Source organism: Pempheris klunzingeri, chromosome 19 (assembly GCF_042242105.1).
Source record: "Pempheris klunzingeri isolate RE-2024b chromosome 19, fPemKlu1.hap1, whole genome shotgun sequence".
Classification (NCBI taxonomy): Eukaryota; Metazoa; Chordata; class Actinopteri; order Acropomatiformes; family Pempheridae; genus Pempheris; species Pempheris klunzingeri.
The window spans coordinates 22,518,015-22,528,014 of record NC_092030.1 but is presented as its reverse complement, the minus strand read 5'-3'; the positions used below and the strand labels follow the sequence as shown (position 1 = coordinate 22,528,014).

General features: G+C 51.7%; 1 protein-coding gene across 1 annotated transcript in view; it reads right to left on the bottom strand.

The window, feature by feature from the left end:
* The window catches only part of myo5b (myosin VB), a 62,563-nt gene that overhangs the window by 32,651 nt on the left and 19,912 nt on the right, over positions 1–10,000 (bottom strand). Inside the window, exons 4-17 of the mRNA XM_070851140.1 lie at positions 8,675–8,819; positions 8,359–8,515; positions 7,481–7,624; positions 7,310–7,391; positions 5,453–5,560; positions 5,197–5,306; positions 4,724–4,989; positions 3,689–3,770; positions 3,467–3,607; positions 2,771–2,893; positions 2,333–2,416; positions 2,097–2,228; positions 1,378–1,475; positions 373–459 (exon numbers count right to left, since the gene is read on the bottom strand). Coding sequence (XP_070707241.1) covers positions 373–459; positions 1,378–1,475; positions 2,097–2,228; positions 2,333–2,416; positions 2,771–2,893; positions 3,467–3,607; positions 3,689–3,770; positions 4,724–4,989; positions 5,197–5,306; positions 5,453–5,560; positions 7,310–7,391; positions 7,481–7,624; positions 8,359–8,515; positions 8,675–8,819 — 1,759 coding nt within the window. The remainder of the gene's footprint in view (positions 1–372; positions 460–1,377; positions 1,476–2,096; positions 2,229–2,332; positions 2,417–2,770; positions 2,894–3,466; positions 3,608–3,688; positions 3,771–4,723; positions 4,990–5,196; positions 5,307–5,452; positions 5,561–7,309; positions 7,392–7,480; positions 7,625–8,358; positions 8,516–8,674; positions 8,820–10,000) is intronic.

Sequence of the window (10,000 nt, the reverse complement as noted above, 5' to 3'; positions counted from 1 at the left end):
TGACCAATCAACTTGTCCCTGATTTTACGTCCACCAACATGTCGCATGTCTGTCGTTCCTGTTGCTGCCTGAGGGGGGGGGGGGGCTCTGCCACACAGACACCCTTTGTTAGAGCTAATAGGTGACTGTCCGCACACCCTACAGCCGTTTAACCCTCAGGGCGCTGATGAAGATGAAGATGAGGGCACAACAAAACAGATCTGATGAAGGACAGAAAGTCTCAGGATGGGTCGAGTCGAGTCGGTGTCAGTTTGACTGATGCAGGCAGTGACATGAGGTTAGCAGGAGGAAGAGGAGGGAGAGGAGGGACAGGAGGAAGAGGAGGGAGAGGAGGGACAGGAGGGAGAGGAGGAAGAGGAGGGAGAGGCTCACCTGGACGGATACCCGGCGGCGCTGATCCGGATGGTCTCCAGGACGCCGCAGGCTCGGAGCTGCTGCACCGCTCGCCTGGAGTCAAACCTGCAGGACAGGAAACAGCTCACATCGTCTTCATCGTGATTAAGGCGTCCAGCTGGGCCCTGAACTCTTCATCCTACCTCATCTTCCTCGTCTGTGGCATCGCTGTCAGGGCGGCTTCTGACTGACTGAGAGCCCACGACATGTGACCGCTGCATCATGTGACCCTGAGCTCATTTAATTTAGCCTGAAACACGTCAGAGTCTATCTGTCTGTCTGTCTGTCTGTCTGTCTGTCTGTCTGTCTGTCTGCCCTGAACAGCTGATCTATTTCCTTCAGTGAAGATCAGGACGTTTCCTCAGACAGTGCACAGTGCACAGTGTGCAGTGTGTGTGTGTGCGCAGTGTGTGTGTGTGTGTGTGTGTGTGTGCGCAGTGTGTGTGTGTAGTGTGTGTGTGTGTGTGTGCAGTGTGTGCGTGTGTGCAGTGTGTCTGTGTGTGTGTGTGTGTGTGTGCGCAGTGTGTGTGTGTGTGTGTGTGTGTGTGTGTGTGTGTGTGTGTGTGTGTGTGTGTGCAGTGTGTGTGTGCAGTGTGTGTGTGTGTGTGTGTGTGTGTGTGTGTGTGCAGTGTGTGTGTAGTGTGTGTGTGTGTGTGTGTGTGTGTGTGCAGTGTGTGTGCAGTGTGTGTGTAGTGTGTGTGTGCAGTGTGTGTGCAGTGTGTGTGCAGTGTGTGTGTGTGTGTGTGTGTGTGCAGTGTGTGTGCAGTGTGTGTGCAGTGTGTGTGCAGTGTGTGTGCAGTAAAAGAACACAGGTGTGCTTTATGTCCTGACTGACAGAGGGCAGCTCACTGGGGGGTTCACAGGAACAAACTTTGACTCTGAACCTTTAACACTGAGTCATAAAACCTTTTAGCACAAGTGTTTGACCGTCACCGTCGGTAACCAGGCTCTGATCTGATTGGTGCAGAGGAAGCAGCGACTCACGAGAACGACTCCTTGTCATCGTTGGGTTTGATGCAGCGGACGTAGTGAGGAGTCGTAGCGTTCAGCGTCTCCATGAGGAGATGAAGAGAGTTACGGAACTGAGGGACACACAAACACACCATCATCATCACCATCATCATCATCACCATCATCATCACCATCATCATCACCATCATCATCATCATCACCATCATCATCACCATCATCATCATCATCACCATCATCATCACCACCATCATCATCATCATCATCATCATCACCATCACCATCACCATCATCATCACCATCATCATCACCATCATCATCATCATCACCATCATCATCATCACCATCATCATCATCATCACCATCATCATCACCATCATCACCATCATCATCATCATCATCACCATCATCATCATCATCATCACCATCATCATCACCATCATCATCACCATCATCATCATCATCATCACCATCATCACCATCACCATCATCACCATCACCATCATCATCATCATCATCATCATCACCATCATCATCATCATCATCATCATCACCATCATCATCATCATCATCATCATCATCACCATCATCATCATCATCATCACCATCATCATCACCATCATCACCATCATCATCATCATCACCATCATCATCATCATCACCATCATCATCATCATCACCATCATCATCATCACTAGCAGCTCTGGACCAGCAGGCAGCAGCTCTTGGCTCACCTGGTGGCCCACCGTCTTCCGGTGCTCCTTGTTTGGAGCTTTGGGGATCGACTTTGCCGCTCGGACGTTGACTCTGGTCGACTTGGAGGCGACGTCGTCCTTGTCGTGGAACAGATCGGCGACCAGCTGGAACTGAGAGGACAGCGAGGTGAGTTCCTTAACGTGCTCTGTGTCACCGAGAGGTTTGACTGTTTTTGTGTCAGTCTGAGCTGCGTGGTTCTGGTTCTGGTTCTTACCTGGCTGGCCTTCAGGATGTTGATCTGCTCCTCGTAGACGGTGTCTCTGTTCTTCTCCAGGAAGCCGTCACACTGATACTCCACCTGTGGACACAGACAGGTCAGTGAACGCACCATCACACAGATGCAGAACCTTTAATGTCTCACGTCCTCTTCTTCTTTAATCAGGACAGCGAGAAGGACACGGCCCCTCTGGGTCGGGGGGTGACTTCTTGGGAAGCTAGTAGCTAACGGGAGCACTGATGTGAGGGGTGTATCTGTTGAACTCACATATGAAAAGCTCTCAGTGATAAAAAGCGTCAGTTTGTTCTGGATCAGGCCATTGATCACTGAGACAGGAGTTTAAATGTTAAAACCAAGTTGCTGTTGTTGCCATGGTGATAAAGAAACAGAGAGGGGGGGTCCATGGAGGGACGGCAGCAGTCGTCCTCTGCTCACCTTGTCGGCGAAGTGGATGACGATAAAGGAGGTGTTGGACATCCGAGGTTTCTGGAAGTGAGCGCTGCTGGAGTTCTGCCTGTAGAGCTTCTGGGCCCAGTTCTGATCCGTCCCCTTCGGCACCTGGACAGGAAGCAGATTATAGATCGATAACTTCAAAGGCCGGTGGCAGCGAGAGCTTTAAACAGGACAAACATCCAGAAACAGACAGAAGACACAAAACTGCTGCTGCAGCTTCATCTGTCAGCAGGAAAGTTATCCCTAACCCAGGAGTTATCAGGAGCTCCCCTGTTTCTACCCATGATCCTCTGTGTCCTCATCCTGGTGTCTGAGTGACTGGTAGGTAGTAAAAGTGTTGGAACTGGTCCAGTAGATCACCTCAGCCAGCAGACACCAAACGGGCTGCAATGGCTGCAACGTGATCCTTTGGGACAACTGCACCTGATCACAGTAGGTCCACTAAAAGAGCTTGTTTGATCCACTGACAGGCTCAGAGTGTTATTCTAAGTGTGTGACAGCATCATGGAAAGGATCCCTACAGAGAGAGACCTGGAAGATCCTTTTGGTTTAACCACAAACAGGGTGTGTCTTCTGCACCTGATGCACCTGTGAGGCTGCGTACAGCTAAACGCTAGCATGCTAACATCCTTCCTCTCTGAGCGTACAGACTCTGGAAACAGGAAGTGAGAGTCTCACTTTGCACTCTTCGTCCAGCAGGTCCAGGATGCCGAGCCGAGCCTCGATCAGGTCTATGCAGGGCTGGTTATCATAGAAGTCTATCAGGGTCCAGGGGATCTGCTCCTTCATGTACTCCTCCTGCTCCAGCTTGAACACGTGCTGAGGACACCAGACAACAGGCAGCTGTAAATACACAGACGTCATATTCAGCATCAGGCGGTGTGAGGAGACTAAACTCACCGAGTTGAACTGCTGCTGAAGCTTCTCGTTGGCATAGTTGATGCAGAACTGCTCGAAGCTGTTCACCTCGAACGTCTCAAACCTGCAGACAAAAGACCAACGTGTCAGGGAGACGCTCACAGGAACACATCTAACAGCATCCAGAGCAGAGACCCCCCCATTCCTGCCTCTCCTCCACTGTCCTGTCACAGCTAGGTGAAGCAGTAAACAAGCAGAGAGGAACATGTGAGCTGTAACCTAAATCTTTGCCTTCAGACACAGAAAAGTTCTGCTGATGCTCGTTCACGTCGCTGCTGTCACCCTGAAATCCCACCGGGCTCGTCTGCGTCTCGTTTTGTTCTGTCCTCCATGTTCCTTCATCTCCCACCAGGAGAGCTTCTCCTGCTGCTCAGGTTTAGCTGGTTTGGTCCTTAAACTGATGTTGGAGCTTCTAACAGGATCAAACAGGCCGCGTTTCTTCTTCTGCTGCTTTAAATGTGTTTCTAACGGGATCAAACAGGCCGCGTTTCTTCTTCTGCTGCTTTAAATGTGTTTCTAACGGGATCAAACAGGCTGCGTTTCTTCTTCTGCTGCTTTAAATGTGTCTCTAACAGGATCAAACAGGCCTCGTTTCTTCTTCTGCTGCTTTAAATGTGTTTCTTGGATGTACTTCCTGCTTTGTTGTGCTGCAGCTACAGACAGCAGCTAAAGTCACAGTCAGAGTGTTTCTCCATCCCAGATGAACTTCTGGTCGTCATGGTGTTAAAAACCCTCTGAGCGGCTGACGTCTGGCCTGGTGCCCCCCCATTAGAGAATAATACTGGTGTGCTGCTGGAATATACCACTGACAGTCTGCAAGGGGGGGCTTTTATTTTGAAAACTGAGCGGATTCTAACCCTCGCCCTAAACCTAGCTTCTGCTGGGGTGTGAAGGGTGAACTAGAGCGACGGCATCAGCTCGACGCAGACGCTCCCGGTGGGATTGAGGCTTTAGGACACAGAGGAACACATGACCAGAGCGCCCTGCGCTCCAACGCCGTGCTGGCGGCCGTCTCACCCGTAGATGTCCAGGACGCCGATGAAGGAGTGCTGCTTGGACGAGGTGTGCAGCGCCTTGTTAATGTGCTCCACGATCCAGTCGAACATGCGTGCGTAGATGTGTTTGGCGAGCGCGTCGCGGGCGTTGGCCGCCTGCTTGCTGGACATGTTCTTCACGTACGTCTCGGACGCCGTGACCAACTTCCTGTGACACAGCCAGTGCTCCATCTGCTGGAGCTCCACCCCCAGCAGCCGGCAGAAGTGCTTCAGGTGGAGGTCGTCGCTCTGCAGCACACACACACGCACACACACACACACACACACACACACCTGTTAGACTCACTCTGACCCGCTGGAACAACTAGTTTTCTCAGGTCCCGCCCCCCCGCAGGTTTGGCTGATCAGAGGCAAGTGGGGCGTGGGGGGCTTCCCTTCGCCGTCCATGGGAAAAAATGGCGACTATCAGTGTGAGCTGTAACCGTGGCGACGTACCGAGATGTGGCAGGACTCTCCGTCGCGCTCGGAGCAGATCTGGATGTTTCCCAGGTGGAGGATGGAGGCGACGACTCTGAAGATGCTGCTCTGACTGCTGTCCTTTATACCTGAAACACAGGTGGGAAACCTTCTTTCTTTTGTTCCTTCAAAGCCTCAGTTTGTACACGTGTGTACTTTGTGTGTGGTTTTTCCAGGTACATCTAAAATGTTAATCTTCTTTTTTTCCCGTTCATCGGCTGGTTTGGTGACTCACCCAGCAGCATGAAGGCCTCTCTGGTCTTCTGGAGGTCGTCGGCGTCGTTCACGCCCTCGATGAAGATGTTCTCCCCTAAAGACGTGTAGGTGAAGTCCTCGGCGCTCGCTGGAAGGACACACAGCGACGGTGAACTCTGACTTCAGAACCATTAAAGTACCAAAGAGTCCACCTATTTTAGTCCTTTTACCGTCCAGCAGAGACCATCTCACAGACCAGCTCATCACAGCAAAGCACAATCATTCACTAAAGGAGTTAAAGGGTCACTCCCCTGTTTCTCCCCCATGATCCTCTCTGTCCACATCCTGGTGTCACCTCAGCCAGCAGGCACCGAACGGGCTGCGATGACACAAGCTAACTAACTGACCAACTAACTAACTAACCAGCAGCTCCTGAGTCCTGTTCTCTAAAATCCCTGTTTTAGTGAATGTAGTCTGGTGCGTGTGCAGAGAGCGATAGAACGGCTGTTTGAGGTTAAACCAGAATATACAGAATGTACAAAAGGTTTAAAAAACAGAAGTCTGCCAATCATTTCAGCTGTTGAATCATTTATATCATCAACTCACTCAAATCCTTTCTGTCATTAACATTTAAAGATTAATATGATCGCAACACGGAGCAAAGCAGAGCGCTGAATCACTTAAACACGAGGAAGCTGAATACTGGTGTGACGTTCTGGGTGTTTCCGCCTGTACTGGTATCACAGTTATATAGTTGATAGCAGGGGTCACCAGCCTTTTAGAAACTGAGAGCTACTTCATGGTACTGAGTCAGACGAAGGGCTCCCAGTCTGTCTTTACTTATATATTATTACTAATGATTAATGATACTCATCTATGTGAAGACACTGATCACGTTAGTGATTTCTCACAACAATGACTTAACAAGGAGGGAAACAGATAATATCAATATTACACATTTAATTTCTGTTAGCCCCCAGCTGGCCACCGGAGAGAGTGGAGATCAGATCGGTGACATCTTCCTCGTCTTTAAGTGCAGTGTTAGCAGTTATCATCGCTGCTTCTTTGATAACTTCTCCTTCTTCTTCTTTATCAGAAAATGTGGAGCTCTAAGATTTTTCCTCCGGCCTGGTGAAAACAGACTGCTGCTTCCCCAAAGCTGCCTTCAGCTCACAGGCTGGTTCTGCCCGTCGCGCGCTTCCCGGTGGGCAGTTAGCATGCTAGTTAGCATGGCAGTTAGCATGCTAGCTCTGTGACCCGTAGTGAAGTGTCTCTCCACATTGAGCCGCTTTGTCGTCGCCCCGCAAATGAGACACTCGCAGTTTTCTTTCACAGTAGTAACAAAGAACTCTTCCTCCCATTCACTGTGAAAATGATGAGCTTTCTTTCTTTTTTCTGCCATGTTTTTTGGGTTAGAAACCGCATTCAGCTCCTTCATCTCCGCTGCGCCCGCTAGCTTACTCTGCACGAGCGCCAAAGTTTTGTCATGCGCAGCATACTGACCTTTGACCTCGAAGAGGTCAGAGTTCACCTAAAACTATCTAAACTAATTCTTTTATTATCTATATAAATACAAGTGTGATTAAAAAAGAACAGCAACAGAAAAAAATTAAAGTTTAGACGCAGCTCACTGGTGAGTTGTGCTATTTTTAGAACAGGCCTGCAGGGGGCGACTCATGTGGTTCTTGGGGGAGACCTGGTGCCCCCTGGTTTATAGAGTCTGAAGGGACCTCGGGGGGCCTACCGGCTTCTGTCTGAGCACCAACAGCCCCTCACCGCTGTGATGAGCTGTAAACAACAACGTTTCTCCCTCAGATGCTCTCTGACGTCGGGACATCAGGTCGGACCTGTAGTGGGAGGAGCAGACGTTTCCATGGAGACAGACAGGTGTACTCACTGAGGCCGAGGTCTTTGAACTCTGGTAAACTGGCGGAGGCACAGAGCTGGTAGAAGATGTGATAATTCCTCTCGTCCTCAGCCTGTGAGACACACACCGACAATTCAGATGTCTGAAGCACATAATGAGACTGAAGCAGAGCGTCTGCAGCCTTAAACACATCACACCCACCTGGAAAACTACCCGAGACTTCTCCAGCAGGTATGTCCGCATGTTGGCACCAATGATGTGGTAGTGTCGACTGAAGCCGATCTGAATGTACTTCCCGAAGCGACTGCTGTTGTCGTTTCGAGTGGTTTTTGCATTTCCAATAGCCTGGTGGACAGAGGACAGTGTCATCAGCAAAGTATCAGATAATAAGTTAATGTTGGGAAATCATCAGTGTGGAAATGTTTGATTGTTATTCTAAGTGTGTGACAGCATCATGGAAAGGATCCCTACAGAGAGAGACCTGGAAGATCCTTTTGGTTTAACCACAAACAGCCGTTATATCGGTCTCTGCACACACACCAGACTACATTCACCAAAACAGAGATTTTACACCAGAGCTGCTGGTCTGCTGCTGCCTCAATCGCTTACTTTGTCTGTATCAAACTAAGTCATTCCTGTGTCATTGTGTGTTACACAAATATTGTGTTGGATCTGAACTGACCCTTTAAAACACCAAAGTCACACAAACACAAGAACTGATGGAGGCAGCAGCAGACCAGCAGCTCCTGTGTTCTGTGAAGTAAAATCACTGTTTTTGTCAATGGAGCCTGGTTTCTTTGAAGAGAGGGATTTAATGATTTCATAGAGGCTATATGTCGAACTATTTCCTGTCTCTGAGTAGTTGCCAGGCAACCAGCAGAAACTCCAGGAAGTCACTGCTCCTTAGCGCCGAGCTCCTTCAGAGTGAGCCAGACTAACAGTTTCCCTTTGTTTTCCAGTCTTTATGCTAAGCTAACAGCTTCATATTCACTGAACAGACACGAGAGCGAAGTGGACTCCACCTACATGTTGGACCTGAACACCTGTGTCATGTGACTGTGGCGCTGACCCCCCCATACCTCCATGATGGGGCTGGACGCCAGAACCTTCTCCTCCACGTTGGTGTCGTTGGACGAGCCGCCGACGGTGGCGAAGAAGCGCATGGCGTACTTGGCAGAAACTGTCTTTCCTGCTCCGGACTCTCCGCTCACGATGATGGACTGATTCCTGTCATCCCTGCACACACACACACACACACACACACACACACACAATCATCCTTTGTATTGATCCCCAGTGGATCCTGTGTATTGATCCCCAGTGGATCCTGTGAGGTGAGACTTTATCCTCCCAGGATCAATAAAATCTATCAGTGTGATCCAGCTGAAGTCTGACCTGGCCATCTGCTTGTACGCCTCTTCAGCCACGGCGAATATATGCGGGTCCATGTCGCCCACGTTCTGCCCACTGTAGGCGTTGATGACCTCCTCGCCGTAGATGTGCAGCTGCTCGTACGGGTTGATGGCGACCAGCACGATCCCTGCTCACAGAAACAGCCTGTTCAGAGTGTGTGTACACACATACAGGACACAGGACACAGGACACAGGGAGGGAACACCGGGAGGGAACACAGGGAGGGAACACAGGGAGGGAACACAGGGAGGGAACACCAGGAGGGAACACAGGGAGGGAACACAGGGAGGGAACACAGGGAGGGAACACAGGGAGGGAACACCGGGAGGGAACACGGGGAGGGAACACGGGGAGGGAACACAGGGAGGGAACACAGGGAGGGAACACAGGGAGGGAACACCGGGAGGGAACACCGGGAGGGAACACGGGGAGGGAACACTGGGAGGGAACACAGGGAGGGAACACAGGGAGGGAACACAGGGAGGGAACACCAGGAGGGAACACGGGGAGGGAACACCGGGAGGGAACACGGGGAGGGAACACGGGGAGGGAACACGGGGAGGGAACACGGGGAGGGAACACAGGGAGGGAACACAGGGAGGGAACACCGGGAGGGAACACCAGGAGGGAACACAGGGAGGGAACACAGGGAGGGAACACCGGGAGGGAACACGGGGAGGGAACACGGGGAGGGAACACCGGGAGGGAACACGGGGAGGGAACACGGGGAGGGAACACGGGGAGGGAACACGGGGAGGGAACACGGGGAGGGAACACGGGGAGGGAACACCGGGAGGGAACACAGGGAGGGAACACCGGGAGGGAACACGGGGAGGGAACACGGGGAGGGAACACGGGGAGGGAACACCGGGAGGGAACACCGGGAGGGAACACCGGGAGGGAACACAGGGAGGGAACACTGGGAGGGAACACAGGGAGGGAACACCGGGAGGGAACACAGGGAGGGAACACAGGGAGGGAACACCAGGAGGGAACACAGGGAGGGAACACAGGGAGGGAACACCGGGAGGGAACACGGGGAGGGAACACGGGGAGGGAACACGGGGAGGGAACACAGGGAGGGAACACAGGGAGGGAACACCGGGAGGGAACACCAGGAGGGAACACAGGGAGGGAACACAGGGAGGGAACACAGGGAGGGAACACCGGGAGGGAACACCGGGAGGGAACACAGGGAGGGAACACTGGGAGGGAACACAGGGAGGGAACACAGGGAGGGAACACCGGGAGGGAACACAGGGAGGGAACACAGGGAGGGAACACCGGGAGGGAACACCGGGAGGGAAC